General features: G+C 48.2%; 1 protein-coding gene across 1 annotated transcript; it reads left to right on the top strand.

Moving 5' to 3' along the window:
- Nucleotides 1–16,796: 16,796 nt before the first annotated feature.
- LOC308558347 (DLA class II histocompatibility antigen, DR-1 beta chain-like) lies at nt 16,797–27,132 on the top strand. The gene is made up of 6 exons (XM_081139945.1): nt 16,797–16,978; nt 22,514–22,783; nt 24,758–25,039; nt 25,691–25,801; nt 26,255–26,278; nt 26,558–27,132. Exons 1-6 carry the CDS (start codon nt 16,879–16,881, stop codon nt 26,569–26,571), a joined length of 801 nt encoding a protein of 266 aa, XP_080996071.1. The 5' UTR covers nt 16,797–16,878; the 3' UTR covers nt 26,572–27,132.
- Nucleotides 27,133–27,850: the final 718 nt, after the last annotated feature.

Below are 27,850 nucleotides of genomic sequence, written 5' to 3'. Positions count from 1 at the left end.
AGCCCTTCTGCCCGGGAGGAAGCTGCCCCTACAGCTCTCACCTGGATTTCAGGCAGGTTAGTTCCTCCCTGAGTGTCCCAGGTCCTTTCAGGCTGCTGCCGGCGTTGGGCTCAGAGGGAGCGCATCTGAGTGAGTCCATGTGCGGCCCTTTAAGAGGAGCTACCGGAGCTCCCGCAGCCTCCGGGACCCTCAGCAACAGTCCCTGCTGGTTTCACAGCCGAAGTTGTGGGGACTCCTGTTCCTGGCCCTGGAGCCCTGGGCTGGGGGCCTGCTGTGGGGCTGAGACCCGTCACTCCTTCCTCCTCCGGAAAACCTCGGCCGCCGAGATTCCCTCCCAGGTTTCAACCCCGGCTCCGGGTGTGAGCCCGCGGCTCTGACTCCGCCATCCAGCCCCGATCTGCCTGCGTCTCCGCCCCTCCTATGGTCCCCGTGCTCCTTCAGTTGCCTGGTTGTGGGGCTTCTGTGCAGCCAGATTTCAGGAGGCTCTGAGTGATTGTGGTTCTGTATTTTATTTTATTTTATTATTATTTTTTAAATATATCTTTATTGATTTCAGAGAGAAAAGGAGAGGGAGAAAGAGAGCTAGAAACATCAAAGATGAAAGAGTCATTGATCGACTGCAGCCCCCAACCCAGGCATGTGCCCTGACCGGGAATGGAACCCTGATCGCCTGGATCCTAGGTCAACGCTTAACCTCTGAGCCACGCCCAGCCGGGCTGGTTCTGTATTTTAGTTCTAATTTTGATATATGCTTCCTTTTTTAATATAATATATCTTTTATTGATTTCAGAGAGAGGAAAAGAGAGGGAGAGATAGAAACATCAGAGATGAGAGAGCCATTGATGGGCTGCCTCCTGCACGCCCCCTGCTGGGGACCGAGCCCGAATCCTGGGCCTGTGCCCTGCCCGGGAATCGAACCTCTGTCTCCCAGGTCCCAGCTGGATGCTCACCCGCTGAGCCAGGCCGCGGGGCGCTGCTGCCTTTTTCACCTCATTCTTATTCTTACAGTCTCAACAAAGGTCCCGTTTCATTGCATTCGCATTGCACATATGGCTAAATGTTTTAACCCCTGGGCTTCCTTACCCTTTTGACTTTCCAGTTCTGCCATCTGTATTTTTTGCCACTCACAATATTTCTTATCTTTTTTACTATTTTTATTTTTCGGGGCTCTCTTTTTGTATTGAATTTCTCTCCCTTCCGGATTTAATTCATTTTATCCGTTGTGATAAAAGACTATACACTTTACTGCATTTAATTCTATGGCTTTAATCATTAAAATATAAATATGACACTAAACATGTTATTCAGTTGAGGGGAAAAAACTACCACGTATACAAAAGTGGATTAGAAGTATAATGCTTTTGTTTTGCCTTTCCCACTCACTTCTAGATATTTAAAAATGTAACCAAGGTTCATATACGGTGCCAATTAGGAATTTAACTCACCTTTCACTTAAGTAATCTCAGGCATGAAACCCAATAATAGTTATGTTTTAAAATTATATAGTCTATGGAATGGTTTTGCTTAGAATCACATTAATTTTCCAACAATACACATGCAACATATTGTTGATAATGAAGTATTATCAGAATTTATTTCAGAATCAAAGCAGTTTAGTAGAGACTGACACACATAAGCATGCAGATGTGACAGCTTTAGATTTTACTTAGGATTTACTCGAATGACATCCATCTCCTCAGTCTAGCCTAATTCATTTAATATAGTCAGGAAATGTTATGACCATAGAAGGCGATTCCCTCTCAGGCTGGGATGACGGGAGCGCTCGGGCACATCTTCACCCGGCTGCGTTTTCGTTTCTCACGCTGGTCTTTCGTGGAGGGTTAATAAAAGATAGAGCCATTTTCAGGTGGTTCTATTCCTTCTGGAAAACGGGTGTGTGGCTCTTCAACAATTATTTATTACTCACTGTGACTACCAGATGGACTCGTGAAATTGTCACTGGACACGTCAAAGCAGTCCTTGGAGAGCTAAGACCTTTCCTGGAGAGAGAAGAGAAGGTTCATGATCCATCAGCATTTCCTGTTTCACTTGGTCCCCAGAAATTTCAGAGCTAAAGGCAAGGTCCCCACAGTAACTCTGTTATCTTTATTCCATTGTATTTATTATTTCCTCCCTGATTCTTCCTATACACTTTTTAAATTTTATTATTGTTTAAAATATGACAGATGTCCCTTTTTCTCCCCGATGACCCATTCCACACCGTCCCTTCCCCCTCCCCAGTCCCTGTCCGCACCATTGTCCGTGTCCTTGGGTTGTGCATATGTGCATATAAATTCTTTGGTTACTCTCTCCCCCTCCACCCACCCGCCCTCCTCCATCCCTCTGACATTCATCAGTCGAACCTATGCTTCCATGTCACTGAATCTGTTCTGTTCATCAGTTTATTAAGTTCTTTAGATTCCACAGATAAGCGAGATCATGTGATATTTGTCTTTCTCTTCCTGGCTTATTTCACTTAGCATAGTATTCTCCAGGTCCATCCATACTGTTTCAGAGGGTACGAGATTCTTCTTCTTTACAGCTGCATAGTATTCCACGGTGTAAATGTCCCACAGCTTTTTATCTACTCATCTAGTGATGGGCAATTGGGCTGCTTCCAGATCTTAGCTATTGTAAACTGTGCTGCTATGAACGTCAGAGTACATATATCCTTTCTGATGAATGTTTCAGGATTCTTAGGATACATTCCTAGGAGTAGGATCACTGGGTCAAAAGGCAGCTCCATTTTTAATTTTTTGAGAAACCTCCATACTGTTTTCCATAGTGTCTGCACCAGTCTGCATTCCCACCGGCAGTGTACTAGGTTCCCCTTTCTCCACACCCTCCCAGCACATGTCGTTTGTTGATTTGTTGATGGAGCCATTCTGACAGGTGTGAAGTGATACCTCATTGTGGTTTTAATTTGCATCTCTCCGATGATTAGCGAAATTGAGCATTTTCTCATGTGTCTCTTGGCCATCCCTAGGTCCTATTTGGAGAAGTGCCTATCTAAGTCCTTCCCCAATTCTTAATTGGGTTCTTTGTCGTTCTCTTGCTGAGTACTATGAGTTCTTTGTACACTTGGGAAATTAGCCCCTTATCAGGTTCATCCTTGGCAAATATGTTTTCCCAGACCGTGGGGTTCCTTTGTATTTTGAGGCTGTTTTCTTTTGCTGTGCAGAAGCTTTTTAGTTTGATGCAGTGCCATATGTTTATTTTTTCCTTTGTTTCTCTTGCCCTAGGAGATGTATGAGTGAAAAGTCAACTACGTGGGATGTCTGTGACTTTACTGCCTGTGTTTTCTTCCAGGATTTTTATGGTTTCATGACTTATATTTAAGTCGTTCATCCATTTTGAGTTGATTTTTGTATATGGTGAAAGTTGGTGGTCGAGTTTCATTCTTTAGGATGTATCTGTCCAATTTTCCCAGCACCACTTATTGAAGACACTGTCCTTACTCCATTGGGTACTCTTGCCTCCTTTGTCAAATATTAACTGACCATAATGCCGGGGGTCTATTTCTGGGGTCTCTGTCTGTTCCATTGATCTACATGCCTGTTGTTGTACCAGTACCAGGCCGTTTTGATTACAGTGGCTTTGTAATATAGTTTGAAGTCTGATAATGTGATCCCTCCCACTCTGTTCTTTTTTCTCAAGATGGCTGCAGCTATTCGGGGTCTTTTTTGGTTCCATAAAAATTTTCAAGTTGTTCTAGGTCTGTGAAATATGCTGTTGGTGTTTTCATAGGAATTGCATTAAATTTATAAATTTCTTTGGGTAGTATAGATATTTAATGATATTAATTCTTCCGATCCATGAGCATGGTATCTTCGTCCACTTGTTTAAATCTTCCTCTATTTCTTTTTTCAGTGTCACGTAGTTTTCTGAATACAGGTCTTTTACATCCTTGGTTAAGTTTATTCCCAGGTACTTATTTTTTTAGTTGCAATGGTAAATGGTATTCCTTTTTCAGTTTCTCTCTCTGAAAGTTCATTGTTGGTGTATAAGAATCCCATTGATTTCCAGATGTTGATTTTGTATCCAGCTACCTTGCCAAATTCGTTGATCAAATCTAGTCGTACTTTGATGGAGTCTTTAGGGTTTTCTATGTACGGTATCATGTCACCTGCAAATAATGACAGTTTTACTTCCTCCTTTCCAATTTGGATACCTTTTATGTTTTCTTCCTGTCTGATGACTATGGCGAGGACTTCCAGTACTATGTTGAATAAGAGTGGTGAAAGTGGACATTCCTGTCTTCTTCCGGTTTTTAATGGAAATGGTTTTAGTTTTTGCCCATTGAGTATGATGTCAGCTGTAGGTCTGTCGTATATGGCCTTTATTATGTTGAGGTATGATCCCTCTATTCCGACTTTGCTGAGAGTTTTTATCAGAAATGGGTGCTGGATTTTGTCGAATGCTTTTTCTGCGTCTATTGATATGATCATACGATTTTTGTCCTTCATTTTGTTTATGTGATGTATCACATTTATTGATTTGTGGATGTTGTGCCAGCCTTGCATCCCCGGAATAAATCCCACTTGGTCATGATGTATGATCTTTTTAATGTATTGCTGGATCCGGTTTGCTAGTATTTTGGTGAGGATTTTAGCATCTTTGTTCATCAGGGATATTGGCCTGTCATTTTCTTTCTTTGTAGTATCGTTATCTGGTTTTGGGATTAGGGTGATGCTGGCCTCATAAAAAGAGTTAGGGAATTTCCCCTCCTCTTGAATTTTCTAGAATACTTTGAATAGAATAGGTGTTAATTCTTCTCTGAATGTTTGGTAAAACTCGCCTGTAAATCCATCTGGTCCAGGACTTTCGTTTGCTGGGAATTTTTTGATTAATGCTTCAATTGAATTATTTGTTATCGGCCTATTCAGGTTTTCTGCCTCTTCTTGATTCAGCTTTGGAAGGTTGTATGCTTCTAGGAATTAGTGCATTTTCCCTATGTTGTCCAATTTGTTGGCAGATAGTTGCTCATAATATTTTCTTACAATCCTTTGTATTTTTGTTGGGTCAGTTGTTATATCGCCTCTTTCTTTTCTGATTTTATTTATTTGGGTCCTCGCTCTTTCTTTCTTAGTGAGTCTGGCTAAAGGTGCATCTATATTATTTACTTTTTCAAGGAACCAGCTCTTGGTTTCATTGATTTTTTGAATTCTTTTTTTAGTCTCTATGTCATTAATCTCTGCTCTGATTTTTATTATTTCCTTCCTTCTACTTCCTTGGGCTTTTCTTGCTGTTCTCGTTCTAGTTCTTTTAGTTGTTGTGTTAGATGGGTCATTAGATCTTTTCCTTGTTTCTTGAGATAGGCCTGTAATGCTATGAATTTTCCTCTCAGGACTACTTTCGCCGTGTCCCATAGGTTTTGAGTTGTTGTCTGTTCATTTTCGTTACTTTGCACGAAGTGTTTGATTTCTTCCTTGATCTCCTTGGTAACCCATTCATTGTTTAATGACATGCTATTTAGCCTCCATGTGTTTGAATATTTTTGAGTTTTTTAATCGTGGTTGATTTCTAGTTTCATGGCATTGTGATCTGAGAAGATGCTTGATATGATTTCAATCTTCTTATATTTGTAGAGACTTGCCTTGTGCCCTAACATGTGGCCTATTTTTGAGAATGTTCCATGTGCACTTGAGAAGAATGTGTATTCTGCTGCTTTGGGGTGAAATGTTCTATAAATGTCAATTAAAGACATTAAGTCTAGTCATTCATTTAAGGTCTGCATTTCCCTGTTGATTTTTTGTCTTGATGATCTGTCCAATGGTGACAGTGAGGTGTTAAATTCCCCCACTATGATTGTGTTGCTGTCAATCTCCCCTTTGAAGTCCCACAAGAAATTTTTTATGTATTTAGGTGCTCCTGTATTGGGTGCATAAATGTTCATAAGGGTTATTTCCTCCTTTTGGATTGATCCCTTTAGTAATATGGAGTGACCATCTTTGTCTCTTGTTATGGTCTTTATTTTGAAGTCTGTTTTGTCAAAAATAAGAATTGCTATTCCAGCTTTCTTTTCCTTTCCATTTGCATGGAATATTTTACTCTATCCCTTCACTTTTAGCCTATGTGAGTCTTTTGCTCGTAGGTGGGTCTCTTGTAGACAGCATATATTTGGGTCCTGTTTTCTTATCCATTCAGCTACCCTTTGTCTTCTGATTGGCCCATTTATTCCATTTACATTTAAGGTTACTATTGATATCAACTTATTTAATGCCATTTTCCCCCTTTATGCTGATGTACCTTTCTCTCACTATTGCTTCTTTTTCTTAGAGCAGTCGTTTTAGCATTTCTTGCAATGCTGGTTTGGTGGTACTGAACTCCTTTGGCCTTTTTTTGTCTGTTAAGCTCTTTATTTCACCTTCAAATTTAAATGATAGCCTTGCTGGATAAAGCAATCTTGGTTGCATGTTGTTGCTTTTCATTATTTGGAGAACTTCATGCCACTCCCTTCTGGCCTGAAGAGTCTCTGTTGAGAAATCACCTGTCAGCCTTATGGGGGTTCCCTTGTAGGTCACTGCTTGTTTCTCTCTTGCTGCCCTTAATATTTTCTCTTTGTCCTTGACATTTGCCATTTTAATTATCGTGTCTTGGAGTGGGTCTCTTTGGGTCCCTCTTCTTTGGAACCCTCTGTGCTTCCTGAACTCGTGTGGCTTTCTCCTTCTCCAGCCTAGGGAAGTTATCTATCATTATTTCTTCCACCAAGTTCTCTATCCCTTGCTTTCTTTCCTCCCCTTCTGGCACTCCTATAATGCGAATGTTGTTTTGCTGCATGTTGTCCCAAAGTTCCCTCAGACTGTCCTCATGCTTTTAAAGTGTGTTTTCTATTTGCTGCTCTGATTGTGTGATTTTCTCTACCTTGTCTTTTAAGTCACTTATTCTATCCTCTGCTTCATTGAGCCTGCTTTTAATTCCTTCCAGTGCATTCTTGATATCAGATACAGCATTCTTTATCTCTGCCTGAGTTTTATTTATGGTATGTCTCTCTTTTTTCATGTTTTCACTAAGGTTCTCGATCTTATCATCTAGAGTCTTCTTAAGTTCCTTGAACATCTTCATCATCCATACTCTGAACTCCATTTCTGATAACTTGCTTAACTCCATCTCATCGTCTTTTTCTGGCCATGTTTCCTTTTCTTTAATTTGGGGGTTGTTTCTTTGTCTCCCCATTTTGGTAAGTCTTAGTGCTTGTATCTATATATTAGACATATTTTCTGTCTCCCAGTCTTGTGGGATGGGATTTTGTCTTGTGGGTCCAGTGGAGCCAAGGGGTGTGTTTTCCTTACACCTCTGAGCTCTTTGCTCTAGGCGTGTCCCTCTTGTGGGTGCTCCTATTGTGGTTTCTTTATGCTCTCCTGTTGTGGTTGGGTCTAGATTTTTGTAGATCAGTCCTTGGGAGGACCCTCCTCTCAGGTTGGCTAACTGTGTCTCAGCCCCAACCTCAATGTGTAAGCTGTTGTACGGGTGCTGGCAAGGCAGGACAATACACAACTAAAATTCCAGGAAACAAGAGGTATCTTACAAATGTCTTGACAGTCACAATGAAAACAACCCACGTGAAAAGAGAACTGTGAGCCCGGCGGTGCGTGGCTCAGCGGTTGAGCATCGACCTAGGATCCAGGAGATCGGGGTTTGATTCCCTTTCAGGGCACATGCCCGGGTTGCGGGCTGCAGCCGATCAATGACTCTCTCATTATTGATGTTTCTATCTCCCTCTCTCCCTCTCCTTTCCTCTCTCTGAAATCAATAAAGATATATAAAAAAAAAAAGAACTGCGAGAGTGAAGGAACAACACACACACACGCGCGCGCGCGCACACACAAAAGCATGCTTAAAACAAAAAAAAGAGAAAGAACAGTAACGCTTAGAGAGAGAGATGTATATTGTTAATACTAGTGAAAATTTAGAAAATAATAATGAACTAAAATGTAAAAAATAGCGAAGCTACTGGGAGATAACAGAAGCAGAGAAAAAATTCTGAAAAAGGGCCAGCAAAAAATTAAGGGAGAGAATAGGAATAGGATAATAGTTGAAAATGAGAAAACAAAAATACCATAGAGAGAATAAGAGAAAGTAACAATCGGACAGGAAGACAGAAAGGAGCATAATGAAAGAATGAAAAAAAAGAAGAAAAAAGTTATGCCAATTGATTGAGAGGAGAGAGAGAGATAAAGCCCTAGCAGGCAGGGAGTCTGGTAAGAGACTTGGGGGAAACTATAGAGGAAAGCAGTAAACTTGGTTATAATGATAAAGTCCAGTCGTTAAGCAGGGATATCAAGAATATCTTGGTAGTAGAAGCAAGGATAAAACAAAACAAAGCAAATAACCAAAACAAAACCAAAAACAAGCTAAGCAAGACAAAATTCTTTTATAGAAATGAAGAAAAAAAATTTAGTTAAAAAAAATTATTATACAATTTACAAAAGAAGAAAAAACAAATTTTCTCCCCTTTCTCTTCTTCCTAAGGAAAAAAGAGAAAAAATAAACAAACCCACAAACAAAAAACAAACAGAAAACCCCCCAAAAATGAAAAAAAAAAAAAAAAAAAAAACAAAGAAAGAGGAGAAAAAACGTAGTCAATCAGGTGAGTTTTTTTCTGGGTAATTTATGTTGTCTGAGGGTCACTGTTTTTTGTGATTTCAGTTCTCCTGGGAATTGCTTTTGTATCACCCCAATGTGAGGAGCCATCTAGGTTTGGCTCTGGTGTCCTTAGGTAGATGGTTGATCTGAGGCTCTCTGTGGACCACCTCCTCTTGTCAGCTATTTTGCAACCTTGTAGTTGCCTGGTCTTGCTCCAGAGTCTTCTGTAGAGTCTTTAGGGTGCAGGGTGGCTAGTGTAGCTCAGGGTGTCACTCCCCTTAGAGGTGTTGCTCTCAGGTGCTCACTCTGCGGGAGTTAGTCTCTGCTCCACAGCCAGCTCCTCAGTCCCTACCCTGTCCTCTGATTCTAGTTGCCCAGGCTCTGACCTGCTGCAGCTTCAGATTGATTTCAGCCTGTTGCTTTTTCTGTCTGGGCCGTTTCGGCAACCTGGGCCCAGTGGGTCCCATTAAAAACACATACCAGTGAGCCCTTTGCCTGCCCGGCCCCCAGGAGGGGTTTTCAGCTTTTCCTCCGGTTCCCAAACAACAGTCCCCAAGAGTCTTTTCTTGTAATGTCCTCCTGTGAGCTGCTCTCCCTCCCTTCCCCCTCAGGACTGTGCCCTGCGGGGTGTCTGGGGCCTCAGTGAGCGGGACCCGCCCCTTTCCTGTTGGGGGCGGTGCTCCCGGCTGCAGGACAGGCTGTGGGCTCCGCCCCTCCCTGCTCAGCTCTGGTTGGCTGGTCGCACCAGGCCCGCCCCTCAGACCGTCTACTGCGCAGGCCCCAATGGCAGCCCCTGCTGGTCTGTCCACGCAGTGCACGCCGGGAAGGTGGGAGCAAGTTCTGCAATCAAACTCGCAAAAGCACAAGGAAAGCATGGCAGGGTTCTGGTTCTCATTATTGCTGCCGAAGGTCAGCACTTGGTCTCGTTTTCGCTCCTTGAAGACAATCTGCATTTTAACCCCTCTGGCTGCTTTTAACATATTCTCTTTGTCCCACACGTTCTGCTGTTTCGCCGGGGTTTGTCTCGGGCTTTCCCTTTTGTTCCCAAGGCTTGGGTATTTTGAGCTTCTCAAACAGGTGAATTGGTGTTTCATCAGTTCTGGAAGCTATTTTCAAGAAGAGGCGGCGGTGGCATCGTGAAGCGTTCTTCAACATCTCAGTACCTGCCACCAGCATCGGTACCTGCCACCAGCATCTGGCTGGCGGGCCGGCTGCGACATAGCTTCCGTTTTTACTGGAGGGACAGTGACCCACAACCAGCTCATGGCTACCGTGGTTACTAGAGCTAGCGGATGACGATTTTACATGGCCGTAGGCTTTCTGCGCCTGGAATACCAGGCACAGTGTCTCTGCTGTTTCTCTTATTTTCTGTCGCCAAGTCCAGGGACATGACTTCCTAAAGCTCCTCAGTCAGAAGCCCAGGGGGCGGGGCCCATGGCAGGAGGAACAAGGCGACAATTTCTTTCCAAGACGATCATGTTCCCAGGCACCACAGTGAAGGCAGCCCCTCCGCAGGCCAAGCGGACAGCTGTGGTGCAGACAGTGACAGGGGTCAGCGCCCAGCCTGTCACCTGTGAGCTCCAGTCCATGCAGGTAGGCAAGCCAGCTCCGGCTCCCACGATGTCACTGACACATTCATTAGTGTCACATGGATTCTGAAACACAGGCGTAGTTTCTTAGTTACATAAAGAAAGGGCACTAATTGACCAGGTTGTTAACTGAAATTCTTAAAGTATCACTTACAAAAAAGAGGGAGAAAGTCTGTTTGTGAACTGATTCCTCCTTTGGTTCTCAGGCCTCGGGGATGGCTCCTGCCTCCTGTGTGGAGCGGGTGCTGCAGGGGTTAATGGCACACAGCTGTCCTTCGGGATAATGGCTGTTCCATTTCATGTTTGCCATGGGTGCTGCTGTGCAGTTCAGGGCATTGTGACCCTGTTAGTTTGGGCAGTTTTATAGCATAAACATTATGAAAATTTTTTTAAATATGTTTTCATACTCTTCTTTAGAGGGAGAGGAGGGCGAGAGAGAGAGAGAGAAACAGCAATCGGCTGTCTCGTCCACTGGCCCACAACCCTGGCAGGTGCCCTGACCGGGAATCAGACCAGCTACCTCTCGGTGCGTGGGATGCTGCTCCACCTACTGAGCCACACTGGCCAGGATGACATTATGAAATTATTGATGTCCCAGGTTCCATATCTGAGATGGGAAAATGAATGAAAATGATACTAACGGACAAAGCTTAACTTCCGACTTTCCAAGGGCACTGGGATCCAGGGCTGCTTCTGGAGGCACTTCGAGGAAAGGTTCCCTTTTCCATCAGCCTTCTCACCCCAAGAGCCCTTCGTCACCGCCCTACTGACAGTCTCGGAGATCATCTTTTGCTGAGTTCGGAGATATTTGCGCACAGTTAGGGGTAGCAACATATTTAGCAAGGGTATTTTTCATCTGGTCAAGATCTATGGCAGGCTGATAAGTGCTCTCTATTGAACCCTTGCAGAGGCCACTATAAGGCACCTTATGGAGTCGATGACAGCCACCTGCTTTCCAGTGGAACCCAATGTGTTACCCGACAGGGAACGTGGCCCTGTGGGTCTGCCGTGTGTGGGTCCTTGACTTAGTGCAGGAAAGATTTCACAGCATGCGTCTAGGTGATTTTGAGAGTATGTGCATTAAAGCTGGCGGCAGTGGGACCAGGAAGGACTGAGTGTAGAAGGAGCAACAGGGGAGCCTTGGCGGGGCCGCTTACTCCCTGGGAAGTCGGAGACAAGGGGGCCTTGGAGACAGGCTCAGGGGTTTGCCTGGGACAAGCTGCCGCCGTCCCCTGCTGCCCTGGTTGCAAGTCTCCTGAGGTCCCTCAGAGTTTAGGAGATGTGTGCCTGTGGGGGAAGAAGAGGGGAAGGGGAGGGCTCGGACCTGCTTCCAGGAGAGGGAGTGCCCCCTGGGCCCTTGGCCTTGAGGCTTTTCTCTCTCTTGTAAGTAGGAATCTTAGGGGCGGTCTCAGGGTGGGTTTCAGCAGAATATTCATCAGTTTTCCAGGTGTGTTCTTTCAGGGTCTTGGTCTCCACTGATTGGTGACTGTCAGGGCAGGAGTCATTAGTCCTGGCAGCTGGTCCTGGTGTCACCCACCTGGTTTTGCTCCTTTTTTGGGGTGGAGCTAAACAACAACTAAGGCCCAGATCCTATTTGTAGGAGGAGACCTTCATCTGGCTGCTCAGCTGTCTGTCTCAGTTTCCCCATTCTGCTTGCCAAGGATTTGCTAAGCTTCTTACTCTCCTGCCTCAAATGCATCTCTACCCAGAGGTCAGAGGGTCGTTAAGATAATGGGAGGTTTGGCGTTTTAAAGACTTTTTCTCTGAACCCTTTGGAGACTATATCAGACTGCGTTCTGGAAGACTCTGAGCTTCCACCCGGGTGTAAACTCCAATCTGGAGGCCAACATGGAGAGGACGAGCAGGTCGGCCTGAATTGTACCGTTTCCTGATTTCATTGTCAGCTGAACGACAGTGAAATTGCAATTAAAATTGAACCTGAAATTCTAGTTGCAATTTCCAAATCTTCTTGGTTAGGAAAACTATGGAGAGTCTGAGCATGTCTCTTTATTGTCCCAAGAAGTTTCTATTTAGACTTCACAGATGATATTATAATGGATATCTGCCAGAGGCATGCCAAAGGTTCCCGTGCGCCCCAAATTTCTCTCAGTATTTCATGCCCAACTTGAACATGCTCAAACCCATCTAGAATGTTACGCCTCACTTGACACTTTAGATCTTCATCATGGTAGTGGCTCTCTTTAACTACCTGAGAGAGCAGCTAGAGGCATCCTTAGCCACCTATCTAGATAAACACTCAGTGAATTGTCCACATGGGAGGACATGGTCTGAAGTCACAACTATGAAACTATAGGCAAAGAGACAATGGTCTAGATGAATGACAGTGTAATGAGATCAGCAATAGCTAAAGTGAATGTTGACAGTTAAAAGAATTTAGTGCTCAGCCTGACCAGTGTGTGTTGGTTGGGTGTCACCCTGTGCACCACAACACTGCCAGTTCCATTCCTAGTCAGGGCCCATGCCCAGGTTGTGGGTTTGATCTCGGGTAGGGGGTGTGCAGGACGTGGCTGATTGATGTTTCTCTCTCCCTTTCTCTTTCTCTCTGGAAAAAAAAATCAAGCAAAAAATATTTTTTTGTTAAAGAATTTAGTGTTCAACTTCTGTTCTGGAAGGAAAACAAACAAACTGCAATGGATTTGCCTAGTGAGAGGACCGATCGCCTATGGGACTGGTTCTTATCATACTTTGTGTTTTTCAAAGCTTAGAAATTGAAAAGGCAACGGGATTGCTCACTTCGGGAAAAGCCTAAAAGTTCTAAGAGGCCTCATGTAATCTTCTGCTGAGGTTATTAGAAACCATTTCCCCTGGTTAGATGCAGCCACAGTTTAGATAATTCCCTGTTAACTGTGTTTTAACTGCTGACCAGATCCCTCTGAAGGCTTTTTCTTTAAAGTCCAAATTCGGGGCTCTAGAGACCAACAGGGTACCTTGGCCCAGATCGTCTTTGGCAGCTCTAGGTGGACATGTCACGGCACCGAGCTTTGCTCCTTTGCTTTGCCTGGGTAACCTAAGTGGGCAGGCTAGGGATCCCTGCGGTCATTAGTGAGCAGTCTCCTGGTCACTGCGCAGGGTTGGGAGGGGCCTCCAGGGTCACAGGATGAAGAGAGGCCAAGCCAAGGGAGGGACTCACTCTCCTCCTGGGGAGAGGGACCACTCGGAAGTTTTTCTCTGAGCAGAAACTTACTTCTCTACAAGGATGGACTATTAGAAAACAACTGGTAAAGATCGTATTATTTATTTGGAGTAAGAGAAGCAACATTCCAAGCACAGACCTGGAATCATTGGGCAGTGGCTAGTGGAACACAAAGTGGGATTTTAAAAACTAATCTGGCCGGGATGTGGAAAAGCTTGGATTCTTTGCCTCAGCACAATTAACACAAGGTCTGGCTCAAAGGGAAGGAAAACTGAAATGCTGTCTGCTGGCAATGTTACCGGGCAGGCCCGGAGAGCTCTCTCAGTGACCACTCGGCACAAACATTGTCCTTCTAAGAAACATGCTGTGCTAAAGTGTGACAAAACACAGAAAAATGAAGTCAGAGAATGAACTTCAGAAGTTGAAGGAGCCCTGTCCACTGGCTTAGTGTAAAGACAGGCCCATCTGAGTTCCTGCGGGGGCACATCGCGGATCTCTCCATGGACGGGTCCTGTCAACCGTGCTGAGCGCTAATGCGGCCTGTCAAAGGCACAGTCTATCCATTTCCCCCTTAACTATAGGGACCAGTCACCTGCTCCTCACTTTAAGTTCTAGATTAGTGGGGGCAGCTTTCTGGAAACCATGGACAATATTCTGAAGCAACTTGGAGTAGAGACAGACACTCCATGCTGACTGTGGCTTGTGATAAGCAAACGCCCATTTCCCCAGATGTGTTGCAACCTCTCAGGCTCCCTAAGGTGAGTCCTTTGAGTGACAACGGGTAGGACTCAAGAAGCAGAGTGACGCTGCAGACTGCAACCTGCCTGGTGTTCCACCAAAACCTCGGCTCTGGTTTTACTCATTTCTTCCCAACATGTTGTGATTTGTTTTCTTAAACACAAACCTATGGTCCTAAGCACGAAGATCAGAGACTGTGAAACTTCTGAACTGAGAGCCATTTTCTTCCAAAAACCAAATTAAGCGTCTTTCCTCGGGCCTGAGCCCTAAGTTGGCAGCTTCCCCCACAAGAGAGCTGGGCAGGGCTGCATCTCCTCCTGCATTCAGGGGACAGGGTCACCTGGGGCCCACCTGCAGGACTGACAGTGCGGGGACAGTTGCTGCATCGCTTTAGCTGAACTCTTCTTCCATGGAATTCACACTGAAGTGTGACATAGAGAATATTAAAAGCAACACTTTTAGTCACACACAACTGTGTTCAACATACAGTATTTAAGTCATAGCTGTTGGTCACCTCTTTTTAAAAATAAATGGGTATGGTGTGTAAGTTACTTGTCAAATTCACATAAACCAGCTTTGATAGTGCTCTCCCTGACTATATTTCAGTGAGTTCTTCATATAGAATTGTTTCTGTCTGTCACACTCTTACCCTAATCTAACGCGGCCCTTAGAATTGCTTTCCCAGATTGTCGCACATCACAATTAGTGAATTTTTAGTCAAAGGAAAAGTGATATTGTCCTGGTTGCAATTGGACAACTGCCTGTAGTACTAAACTATCACTGGAGTCTAGGGACATAGTTTGTTCACGAATCCAGGGACGAGGGATTTCCTCCCAGCCTTTCCGAGAAGCTTCGATTTTGCCACATTAATAGCAATCTATTCTTCCAAAGTAAGTGAGATCAAATTTCTGTTCTATTTTTAGATGCTCAGATTTGCACTTCCGATGCTGAAGAGCCTGAAATGCTGAATGTGAAGTAGATTGGGTGAGGAATTTGGGGCCACTGTTACCTATAAGAAGGAGGAGGCTTGTGTGGGAGCTCTGGGTGTCATTGCATAAGATAAACACAAACTTTGTCGGTTCCTGAGAAGGGTGAAAATGATGACGTGGGAACCTTTGCAAGGAGCTGGAGTTGCGCTGTAGCTCCTCAGCTCGCAGAGGTCGCCGTCGCTCGGTGGCAGGCGTTGTCTGAGGGCCGTGCGGCCCTGTGGTCCCCGCGGTGGCAAAGCTTCTGCCAGGGCACTGCTCTCCAGCAGCTGAGCGCGAGGCGCGTGATGCAATGACTGACCCACGACCGCTTGGCTGGATTCGGAGGGCACCGATTACTGGCCTTGTGTCCTTGCAAAGGTCGTTTAACCTCCACCATTTATTCTCTCCAGCTGCAGGGGTGAATAGGGTACTTATCTCACCAGGACAACGTGAGAATTAAATAAACATATGATGCAAAGAAAGCCCTTGCACAATCCTGGGCGCAAGAGTAAATTGCTCAAAAATTCCTCCATACACTTGACTCACTTTTTGCATTGAGGGGTAACTGACGTGTGGCCTTCTATTGGTTTCCCGTGTACAGCATGACGATTTGAGATCTGTATGTATCGGGAATGATCGGCACGCGAGTCTGGTTAACATCTACTCGGCACGGCTGCAATTTCCCCTGTGCTGAGAGCCTGTGAGAGCTGCTCCCTGGCTGTCTGCTGCACCCTCCTGACTTCTTTCTTTCTCAGCTGGATGTTGTGCGTTTCCATCCTCTATTCCCATTTCACCCACGAGACTGTAGTCATTTCGCTGCCGCTGGCGCGTGTCCCGGCCCTAGAGGTGCGCGGGCGCGGGAAGGGCTGCGCGTGGGAACGGCGGGGCCGCGCAGCGGTGAGGGATCCGGGCGGAGAGCTGCCTGAGGCCCAGCAGGCCCGGGCTGGGCGCCAGGTCACAGCTCCGTGCGCTGGTTACATAAAGCAGAGTCAGATGTTCTAGGCTATGTGGTTACATCAGAGGAGGTCCCTCCCAGTGTTTCCTAGTGTCCCATTGCCTGAGCGCTCTAATAATCTCATCATCAAAGTCTTCTTATACCTTTCCTTAGAATAAAGTCGGAGAATTTGACTAAATGCGAGGACATGTCCCCAGGAAAATGAGAGAAGCATAATGGGGCCTGGGTATAAGAAGTGGAGTTTTTCACGTGAACTCTTAGTGTTCTAGAGCAGAGCTGTGTCACAGGCTGACTCTGAGCCTCTCTCAGCCTCTCAGCCCCCGCACACCTTGCTCTGGGCCGTCGGCCTTCCCCCTTTGTGAGGTTAAGTGCCATCCAAAGGGGCTTTCCCTCCATTCCCCACACAGCGCCTCCTCTCGGCCCCTTTCTCCAAGGGCATCCTGCAGGTGCCGCTAAGCTCGGTGACAGCACCAGGAGACAAACCTGAAAAGCCTTTCACTCAGCTTAAATTATTAAGCAACTTTCAATCTCCTTCAGGCAGAGACCTTCCTCCCTGTAAAGAGGGACCGGCTGCGCTCTCCAACCAACAGCTGTGAGCCTGTCCCGGCATCAGTTACTGGGGAAGCTGCTCCTCCAGGTGTGCGCAGAATCTAAATTTTTAATGCAGGAAATTTTACCTTTCAGAAGAGGAACTTCACAGCGAGTCTCAGACCAGCAACTGATGATGCTCTGCGAATACGAGGCTGATTGGTTCTCAACACTGAGATTACCCAGGAGCAAAGAAACCAGTTCCTTAGCTGCTATTTTTGGGGATGGGGTAAAGGGGAATCCTGGTCCTCACTCAGTGAGACTTGCCTGCTTCCTGCACCGTCCTCTCTGTCCTCCAGCATGGTGTGTCTGTGGTTTCCCGGACGCTCCTGGATGGCAGCTCTGACAGTGACACTGAAGGCACTGAGCCCTTTCCTGACTTGGGCCAGGGACACACCACGTAAGTTCTCCTTGGAGGGTGAACTGTTGCCGGGTGGGGAAGAAAGAAAATTGTCTTTGTCACTGTGTCCAGGCCATGTCCATTAGAAAACTGTGACATTTTCTTCAGTGGCCACCTACCTTTATCACATAGACCCACAACTCTTTCCACAGGAAAAGGAGACTGTGTGGTTGCCACTATGAGGGCTGTGAAGGGGCTCCCTGGGTATAGACCTTTTCCTCTCAGCTCTCCTCCAGTAAACCCTCTCCAGCCCTGTGTCCCACTCTCTCAGGGCCTTGCAAGGATTTAGAAATAATGATTTCAGACTGCTTCCCACCCAGTAGTTCCCTTTATTTTATTGAGTTATCCCAAGAAAAGGAAAGTTTTTCTGAAATTTTATGGGGAATCAAAAGGAATTCCAAGGGTCTCTTTTTGAAGATCCTGTGTTGTGTCCTCAACAGAATCTGTGAGGTTGGTGCCTCTCAACCTATGTGAGAATGTATGAAGGGGCCTCCCCCACTATCTCCTTTCCTTCCCCCTGAACCCCAATGTTGGGAAGGCCTGTGTCCCTGTAATGAAGGTTCTCCGAGAGAAGTGGGCTAGTGCTCTCTCTTCCCCCTGCGGAAAGCCCCCTGGAGCTGAAGCAGAGGTTCCTAGTACTCGGAATGACCCTGCAGATCAGGAACATCTGTGGGGTTCTTTGCTGCCTTAAGGAACTGAAGGCATCTTCTGAACACCTGGCCAGATTAGTGTTCGTCATGGATCTTTCATTCTAACGGTTCCTCGTACATCTCCTCCTCTTTGACCTGAGCCCACAAGTAGGGATTCAACTAGTAGAGATAAACTGTATGAAATTTTGTGTTTTTAAGTTAAAAACAGACAAATACTAGCAATTTCATAGGTTCAGGTTATACGCCTCGAGCAGGAGTCTAGAGTGTGAAGGTTGCTTCTGTCCTACGGGGCGGAAAGTCATAATCAAGTCAAGGGAACTCATGGGCCTCCGGGAGTCTTGGCCCCAATGTCCCAGGTCCATTCAACCTGCCCTCGGTTTCCCTTCATTGGACAAGTTTGGCGACCTCTGCTCCCAGGTCTCCCTATTCCTTCCCTAGCTGTGTCCTCACCATTCCTGAGACCCCAAAGCTCACACAGACCTCAGCACTGGAACAGGTCCATTGTCAGGATAAAATGTCAGAATATTTTCCTTCTTTCTGAAAACCACCTTTTCCTTACCTGGGATGTTTCTTCCAAAGAGTAGGAGGAGAGAGAAAGAGTCTGAATTTCTCACAGGAAGCAGAGGGGACAGAATGTGTCATCTGAATAGAAGCCTGCAGGAGCTTGAGCCCCTGCTGCTTTCCAGGGTCCCCACAGTGGTCAAGTCCCAGAACCTGGGTTCATTCATTGGACCACAGATATTTATCTGAGCGACAGTGATATACTGGGCTCTGTTCTAGGCTCAGAGAATCCTACCTGAATATGACAGAAAGTCCCCTTTTACCATGGAGCTTAGCTAACCTCGGGAGAAAGACAATAACCCAGTAATATTTAGAAAGAAAAAACTGTCAGAGAGCAATAACTGCTCTGAAAACCACACAGCAGGGTTACAGGGCAGAGAGGCTTGGATTCGCCTGACGTCAGTCCACGGGGTTAGGGAGCTGTCCCTGAGAAAGTGACGTTCAGAGGCATTTGAGACCTGAGTGATGAGAGAGGCCACCATGTGAAGATCTGAGGGACAAGTGTTCCAGGGGAGGAACAGGGAAAGGCCGAAGTGGGGGACCGTGTTTGCGTGTCTAAGCGACAGGAGGAAGGCCAGAGCGGCTGAGGCACAGCGAGCAAGGTGGGGAGCGACAATGACACAGGAGGAGGTTGGGAAGACGGGAGACAAATCATACCGGGCCCTGGTGGCCATGGTGAGAAATCTGAATTTTATCTGAAGAGAGCTGAGAACTACTGGAGGGTTACAAGGAGAGGAGAGTCCATTTATATTTGTTTAAAAAGTAAGAATTCTAGCCACCATGTGGAGATTGGGTTGGGGGTTCACAAGTGAGTGCGGAGGAGTCTCCAGGGCAGACGTGCCCGGCCCCGTTAGTGCGCTGCGGCCAAGGCGGTGGTGAAGCTAAAGAGCAGATCTGGGCGGATCGCTCGATGCCGTGTTGAGGGATCTGATGGGTCGGGGAACACAGTCAAGCTCATCCCTAAGGATTTTGTCTGAACAATCTGAGGAAACTTGGAGGAGCCGTTTATTGAGAGAGGGAAGACTGTGGGAGAGAATTATTCAAGTGGGTGGTTAGGAATACATATTTTAAGTTGGAAATGATTTTTTGCCATTTATGTGGATCTGTCAAGAGGTCGGTTGAATACGGGAGCCTGGAGTTCAGGGCCAGCCAGGACTGGAGGTGTCTGTGTTGGTGTCAGTGACACATGTGTTCTGTTATATTCCAGGGACGTGGAGGGGGCCACACAGTGAGAGTGTGTAGCAGACAAGACACAATAGGCGCCGAGCCCAGAGGACCAAGGGCCAATGAGTCAGCAAAGGGGACTGGGAAGGGTGCCAGGGTGGTGAGGAAAACCTGGGGAAGGTGATGCAGGGCAGTGAAGGGAGGCAGATTTTTCCAGAAGGAGGGGGAGGCCGGGCGTGGTGAGAACAGGCAGAGAAGCGAGCACTGGGCTTGGTGGACGTTAGCAGTGGGTGGAGTGCACGGGATGGAACCCAGACTGGACCGTTTGAGGAGAGACTGGGAGCTGAAGACGTGAAGGATCATTACAGGTGACTCCGAGCAGTGGCCTCAGGGAGAGGCTGTGCTCTGGGATCGACGAGCCCCCTGGGCCTAAAGCATGAGAATAAAAGAGTCTGAAAAGAAGCTGGGCGGGCTTGAGAAGCAGAGATGTTCAGTCACCAGCAAGGAGCCACTGGGGTGACCTTGAATGCAGAGGTGACCGGTTATGCAAGGGCCATTAATTATACAGCCAGGATTTATTAGTGACCAAGAAGAGGCCAGTTGTCACCCTGGGGGATGATGAGAGTGTCACCAACAGGACGGGTCTGGCCCCACCAGCATGGAGGCCGCAGCATTTTGCAGTGACTATGACCCAGGCCTAAAGCTGAGTATGTAACTCTCATAACTACCCTATCTTATCTGCAGCAATTAAAACTGTGATCATTTATGGGATCTAATTCAGAGAGTTTAAGTAACTTACCCCGTCATGTAGTGAATTGTAGGACCCAGATGACATGGTCTGGGTCTCAGCGTCTAGAACGTCCCTCTCTCCTGCGTCAGCACAGTCCTTTCACACTAGGTTCCTGTCTGTCCCGTTATTACACACAAACCAGTGTTTCTGTGCTTTTGTTAAAAATGATATTTACTGATAAAATTAATTAAAGACAATTGCCAAATGCTAATGAAGATACTATTTGCTTTCGGAAGTTAAGGAATAGAAAGATCTGTGAGCTTGCATTCATAGGGGTTATAAGAATTAAAATAGCAATGAATTTATTACTTATATGATCAGCACTAGGAAGAATCACCATTTAATTCCACACTTAATATCTTGTGAGGAATCCAGTGTCATTAAATCTATTTTAGAGATAAACAAAAAAGGTCCATGGCTGTTAATATCTGACCCAAGTGAAGAGCTAATGTTCAAATTCAGATTTCCTAGTTCTAGAGCTCGGGCTTCAAACACCACTAGTGAACAGGGGCTTGGCTGGGTCTGGATTCCTGCTGGAATTCCTGATGTTCACATGGGCCAGTGTGGGTCTTCGGGGTGGGGCGGGCAGATGCTAGGGCTGCTCGTTCCAACATATAGGAGAAATTTACATGTATGTTACATTTATAATTTGAAAAGTTGCTTAGGGGCTCACACTAGGGACAGACCATCCTGGGCACATGAGGAAGAACATGAAGTTTAAATAGTCTCCTCTGTCCCAGAGTTTGTCAGCAGGTGGGCTAGGGTTGCTGAAGGAAATACAGAGGCCCGATTAAATCTGAATTTCAGAGAAACAACAATGATTTATCTAAAATCCAAATGTAACTGAATCATGCGTTTTTATTTGCTAAATTGGGGACCTTTACCTTGGGCACATGAGCATGGACAGATGGCGCTGACCGTGCAGGCTGCAGGGAACAGCAACTCCACACGTTTGTTTCCAACCTTCTCATGTGCCCAGAAGGTCCTAGAGGGTCCGAGTGGACCTGGTCTGGCCAGAGTGCCCTCCTCTCTGCCGTCAGTTCTGACTGAAGGTCGGGACCTGCTCATTTTGTAAACTGTCTATATGAGAGTGTCACCTCAGTTTCTCCCCTTCTGCGGGGACCTGCCTCTAGAAACGAGAGTCCACACCCGGCCCGGGCTGGTGACCCGGTGCCTGCTGCTGTTGCTGGGAGCAGGGGGCAGCTAGAAATGGATTAGTTGGGACACTGAGCAGGATTCAAATGGCAGCGGCCGTAGTTTTCTACTGCGGATGAGACGTGCACCAGTGGAGAAGTTAAGAAAGATGACGGCGTGGAGGGTAAATTGAACGGCCTGGTGATTGACTGGCAAGGGTCAGAAACAGGTACATCTTGGTCCTGAGCAAATGTATTTTGCTGGAAAATTACTCTGCGTGGGACCGGATTCCTAAGATAAACATACAGGACGAAGACTTTCAGCAGATACGACGTTGGCAGAATGCGTGCGGGAGGTCTCCGCTGCTGCTTCATCGACAGTGTCTTTTTCACCACAGATTTTTCAGATGCTTCACAGCCGCGGGGCTCACCCTGAGAAGGAGGGTTCACGGCCCCTTCCCCGCCCCACCCCTGGAACATCTGGCAATACTGAAGCCGCGTCCGGTTGTCACACTGGGGGTTTCTTCTGACAGCTGGGGGATGAGGCCAGGGATGCGGTGCACAGCCTGGAGTACACAGCAGCCAACCCACCCAGCCCCAAATGTCACCAGCGTTGAGGCCGAGGACACTGCTGTACACGGGCTGTTTCTACAACGTCCAGACTCACGCTCTGAACGCACGCTCGCCTCCCGGTTCATTTCTTCATGGTTTACTTTATATATTTATAGACATTTATACAAATTAGCCACCTGTTGTTGAATCCATTTAGTCTATTGAAGTTTAAAACCTTCAGTTTTATTTTTTGTCTTATGCAATGTTTGTGACACTGTCATGACTTCGCGGTCATCTCATCTGTATGGACTTTCAACAGCTGGTCCCTTTAAGTCACAAGCATGTCTGAGTGAAGTGTCCGCCTGTCTGCGGTAATTGGCTTCCATCTGTCCATCCCCTTTTAGCCACAGGTGGGCCGGGTGTCCCGCGCCTGCTGGGCTTGGACGCGCAGAAAGGGGACGGGCCCTGTCGGGTTGCGGTTTCATCTCCGCAACACGGGCCGGGGGAGCCCAGTGGACCCCGGCTTAGGGTCCCGGGGCCTCCCCGCCCTCGGCCTCCCCCCAGCCCCGACGACAGGCGACCCCTGGGTGCTGGCGGTCGGGTGCCCGTGTCCTCGTGTCCCCACCGCCTGGGGCGGCGTCGCCGTCAGAGTCTAACCAGGGTCACTGCTGCTCTGTCCCCACAGCACATTTCCTGGAGCAGGGTAAGAGCGAGTGTCATTTCTCCAACGGGACGGAGCGGGTGCGGTTCCTGCAGAGATACATCTACAACCGGGAGGAGTTCGTGCGCTTCGACAGCGACGTGGGGGAGTACCGCGCGGTGACCGAGCTGGGGCGGCCGGACGCCGAGTCCTGGAACCGGCAGGAGGACGACCTGGAGTATCGTCGGACCGCGGTGGACTGGTTCTGCAGAGTCAGCTACCGGGTGTCTGAGGGATTCCTGGTGCATCGGCAAAGTGAGTGGGGGGGGGCGCGTGTGCCCGAGCGTGTGCCCGAGCGTGTGCCCGAGTGTTCCCCGAGCGTGTGCCCGAGCGCGCGTGTGTGGGGCTGCGAGCGAGCACACTTGTGAGGGGACCCGTGAGGCCCGCTGTCGGGGACACTGGGGTTCTGCCCCGTGGGAGGGACGTGTGGGTGCCGTCTGTGTGTCTAGTGGGGGCAGGTTCGGGGAGCAGAGGTGGGGAGTGGGGGGGACGCGGAGTCGCAGCCTGTGGGCCGCCCCCTTCCTGTCCCGAGCCCCTGGAAGAGGCCTGGGCTTGGGCAGAGGGTCAGCGGGGGGGCTGGGGCACCTCTCATCCTCCCCAGGCTCCTCTTAGGTCTAAGTTTCTTGCTTTTCAAAAAAAAAAACTCCCTCCCTCCTCCTCCCTTAGTGTATCTATTTTTACGTAGCTGAAATGATTGTGAAACCACAGTTTTGAATTACAATTTTGTCACTGAGCGTACTGAGGTCCCTGCCTTTACAAAGCAAAGCATGTAAGTAATTACATGTTATCTTCTTACACTTGTGACCATTTACCTCACATTCTGAAACTCTGTCAATATTACCAAATGCTCAGTTGAAAATTCGCTAATTATTTTTAATTTCCATTTCTTTGATTTCTAAGGTTCTTCAACAGTTTCACGCACTTGCTGGTTAATTGTCGCTCCTGCTCTAACTTGCCTGTTGTCGGTCCTCTCTGGGGTCCTGGTGTTTCCCTCAGTGACTTTATGGCTCCTCTGTGCAGCTAGATGGACCCTGCTGACGGGGTTCTGCACTCTCTCCTGCTCCTGGTTCGCCTTCTGATTCCGGTTTATTACTTTCAGTGTTAAGAATTTAAACATCTTTAATGTAACGAATGTGCTGCAAAGTTGTTAGCAATGATTTACCCTCAGTTGTAAGTCTACGATGTGGTGGTTTAGCAGCAATGATTTCCCAGGGTGCTCCTCTCCTCTTCCTCCCCCTCCCCCTCTGCTCCCCCTCACTCCCCCTCCCTCTCTTCCCCCCCCCCATCCTCTCCTCCACAATTGTGTATTGAGCCTGGTCTCAGGCAGGAAGCACACGTATTACTGAGTCCCAGACCCTGCCCTGAGCTCAAATGTCAGCTTGAAGAGAGATGGTTGTGAAACGACAATTGCAGCACTAGATTTTTGAGGAGAGGGGTTGCTCAACAAGTGTAACTAAGTACTTTTAACGAGTGACTTTCCTTGGTCCTTCCCTCTCCTGCAGGACTCGTGCTCCTCTGGGACTCGGCTCCCCGAGTTAGAGAATCCCCCGTGTCCTTCCCGCTTCCCAGGTAGAACCACTTCTGTGGTGGTCTCAGGTGCGAGAGCCGCATCCCCGATTTAACGCCCTGTGTCCCCATCTTCCCCAAGCTGTCCCCCAGTTTACCCACACTGCTTTGAATGACATTTTCTCTCCAACTGAAGGAGGATAGTAAATAGCTAACACATAGTAATGCCTAAGATCCAGCCCTGGTTTTACATGTTTTAGGTCCAACGATCCTCATGTATCCATAAGAGGCAAGTTAGTATTATCTCCTTTGCAGGTGAGAAAGCTGAGCAGAGAGGAATGTAAAATTCTCCCAGGTCACCCAGTAAGAGGCAGAGCCTGGATTTGAACCCAGACAGCCCCCGTTCCAGAAATCACACTTTTAACCAATGCACTAACTACATGCCTTGCAAAGATCTCTAAACACTCCAATTCAACAGTGAATAACTGTTTCGAGGCATGAAAAAATGCCACAAGTTTCCTCTGCATCTCAAATCAAGTGGGCGCACGCTGGAGGGTCAGATTCAAGGCTCATGGCAGCAACTCCTGCTGGGCCGCAGGGCCGGCTCTGAGGGAGGCCTGCCCGAGCCTGGAGCCTGGGACTGGAGACTGGAGGCCCAAAGGGAGCCAGCCAAGGAGCCTTCCCTGCCTTCCTCACATTGCCCCTCCCCCTTTTCTGTCCTAGCTGTGCCTACCGTGACCGTGTATCCCGCCAAGACCCGGCGCCTGCAGCACCACAACCTCCTGGTCTGCTCTGTGAACGGTTTCTATCCAGGCCACATTGACGTCCGCTGGCTGCGGGACGGCCAGGAGCAGGAGGCGGGGGTCGTGTCCACAGGCCTGATCCGGAATGGAGACTGGACCTTCCAGATCCTGGTGATGCTGGAAACAGTTCCCCAGAGCGGAGAGGTCTACACCTGCCAAGTGCAGCACCCGAGCCGGACGAGCCCTCTCACCGCGGAATGGAGTGAGATGTGCTCTGACTCGCCCGCCTCACCCGCCACAGGGGACTCTGCTTCTCCCCGGGGGGCAGGGCTCTCCCCTCCCCAACCACACTATCCTTTGCTGTGTCTCTCCAGCACAGGCCACCGGGGTGGGCCTGTGATCACTGCTATGGATACCGAGAGCCTGGGAGGCCGTCATTCCTATCCCTGCTTTGACGTTCCCCACAATATCTCAGGTCATGGTCCCCTTGGCCCTGGGCACCAGTCCCCTGCGTCAGCTGGGCTGGTACTTCTGCCTGTTGCTCTGAGTTGTCCACTGTGATCTGAGAAGAGGCTCGTCCTCTACAACGTAGGGACCTTCCTGACACAGGAGAGGCCAGTGTCCGCTCTGCCATCTGTGAGCTCTGTCAACCTGGACCAGTCCTGAACCTCACTGAGCCCCAGGCTCCGCATCCATCAGATGCTGAAGCGGTGGCCTCGTGCCAGGGCTGGGAGGCTGCAGGGGCCAGTGCCTGCACCGCGTACCCAGCCAGTGGGACCCAAGTTTCTTCTCCAGAAAGGGCCGACTGTGCTGGTTCCTCTGGATTCCTTCTCCCCCCCTCAAAGCTCTCAGTCCCAGTCTCAGGGAAGTTGGCTGTGGGATAAAACCCACTAAAACTAGCTGCTTCTCCCAGGGGCACAGTCTGGATCTGCACAGAGCAAGATGCTGAGTGGAGTCGGGGGCTTCGTGCTGGGTCTGCTCTTCCTCGGGGCAGGGCTGTTCGTCTACTTCAGGAATCAGAAAGGTAAGGAAGCCACTGGGGTTCCCCGCAGACTTCATGGGGGGAAATTAGGACTTTGCTCAGGTTAGTCCTCTGTGTATCCATGGCCCGTATACAGCCTTTCCCTGGCTGAGCTCAAATCTCCTGGAAATCCAGAAATAAACGGTCCATGGTTACTTATGGTTGAAACATAAGGAGTTATGGCCGGTGGAGGTGGCAGAAGGGTTAACACGCCCGGAGCTTTGGGTCCACATCCTGGGAGATGCAGGAGCAGACCCGACGGTGCATAAGATTACACCGGACGTGTGACAGGGGTCGGGGGGCCGCTGCTCTCCGTTCCTGCTCTCCTCTCTCCTCTGGTGTCATGTGAGGCGGGTTTGGTAATTGAGAAATCCCAGGAGGTCTGGGCGGGGACCTTGTTTTGGGGACAGATTTGCCTTCCTATCTTGAAGTGTTTACCTTCCTTCTCTTTCCCAGGACACTCTGGACTTCAGCCAGCAGGTAATGCTCCTCAGTCCCCTTTCAGAGACACACTCGCTTTCCCCAGAGCAGGAGGTGGGGTGACGGACAGGAGACAGAAACCCTGGGAGACACTGGGTCTGACCTCTGGCCGGGCCGTTTACACCGAAGCTCCTGCTCCCCACTTGGTAACAGGCCGGCCCTGAAGGAGCTTTGGGGGTGACGCAGAACTTCTTCCTGCAGAGCTGAAACAGGAGGCCCGGGAGGGGACAGCGCCGCTGGTTGGCAGGGTCTGGAAACAACACTGCCCTCTGTCCGCAGGCCTCCTGAGCTGAGGTGACGATGGTGACAATTGAGGGGGAAGAGCCTTCTGTCCTGGCCTCTTCGCAGCATGAAAGGGTTTCCTGCTCGGCTCTTTAGTGCCTCCTGGCTGCCCTTTGGTCCTGCTTCAAGACCCTGCGGGAAACGTGCTCCCCGCTGGCTTCCTCAGCCCCCCGACCCGGAGCCCCCAGGATGGACGGGAAACCTCATCTCCACCCGCCCGCTCCCTTTGTACTCGGCCCTCGCTGTGCGCTGGGCCCCTGAGCTCACCTCTCCCATGTTTCTGTATAAAATTTTCCTCCATTAAATACGGAGTGAAGACCATGTGCTCCGCACGCCTCACGACAGGAAGTAGAGAGAAAAGAGAAAGGGGATCTCGTCTCAACACAACAGTAACTTTCATTTCTGTTCCTGAATGCTGGTCACGTGGGGATCTGGAAGGCTCCCTGTTCCCTCGGTGCGTTTTCATGGGGTTTCCATTCTGTAACCAGGCCTGGCTTCCTGAGGCAGGAGAAAGCCTGCAAGCAACCATGCCCGGGCTCTCCTACGTCTGTGTTTCTCAAAGACAGACACACAGGTTCCTTGCCCCATGGGGTACAGAAAGGGGACATGTCTAAGAAATGCAGCTCACCTATAAGGATGTGATGCCTTCACAGTTTCTAGAATCATGTTCTTTTGTCTTTTTCTCTCTGATTTTTTAAAAGAAGGTGCCTAAGCCCCGGTATCTCCTAAAGCCCCCTTTTATTAGACTCATGGTGGGCTTCCACACTTGAGTCTTTTCTGTCTCTCAGATAAAAACCAGCACTGTGTTGACTCTTTGCCCTGAGATGCACCCTTCCCCGTAAATAGGCCTCAGAGGCCCTCAGGACAAAGCCTCAACTCTAGCGGAAAAGATGCACTTCTGAGGCCCTCTAGGTTGTGTGACAAACTCACTGTCACAGGAAAACCCTGTGTGGATCGTGTTTCAGCATAAATGAGGGACAGTGCTGGGAAACAAGGGGGAGTGTGTGAATCCACTGACATGCAACCTAACAGCAAAATACTCCGCAATGGATGAAAGGTGAGAAGATTCTGTGAGGTAACCTCCAAAATGTGTTGGGGCCTGGAACAGGAGAGGTTGTGCACAACATTCTTTTTAATAAGAAAGAGGAGGGCAGGAATATATAGCCGAATCCATTCATTTTATCTCCCTTTTGTTTACCTGCCATCTATATTTATCTACCATCTATCTACTTCCATTTGTAAATAGAAACAATGGAAGGATATTTTTGAATGGTTGTCTGTGAAGCAAAA

This window comes from Miniopterus schreibersii, assembly GCF_964146895.1.
Source record: "Miniopterus schreibersii genome assembly, chromosome: 6".
Taxonomy (NCBI): Eukaryota; Metazoa; Chordata; class Mammalia; order Chiroptera; family Miniopteridae; genus Miniopterus; species Miniopterus schreibersii.
The sequence above is the reverse complement of the archived record's forward strand: the minus strand, read 5'-3'. Positions and strand labels throughout refer to the sequence as shown.

What these genes read in the sequence shown, in the direction of transcription:
- LOC308558347 (XM_081139945.1), top strand. Translation starts at nt 16,879, where the DNA reads ATGGTGTGTCTGTGGTTTCCCGGACGCTCCTGGATGGCAGCTCTGACA. An exon ending in ATTCCTGGTGCATCGGCAAA is followed by an intron (nt 22,784 to 24,757) that starts GTGAGTGGGGGG and finishes TTTCTGTCCTAG; the next exon opens with CTGTGCCTACCGTGACCGTG. An exon ending in CCCTCTCACCGCGGAATGGA is followed by an intron (nt 25,040 to 25,690) that starts GTGAGATGTGCT and finishes TGCTTCTCCCAG; the next exon opens with GGGCACAGTCTGGATCTGCA.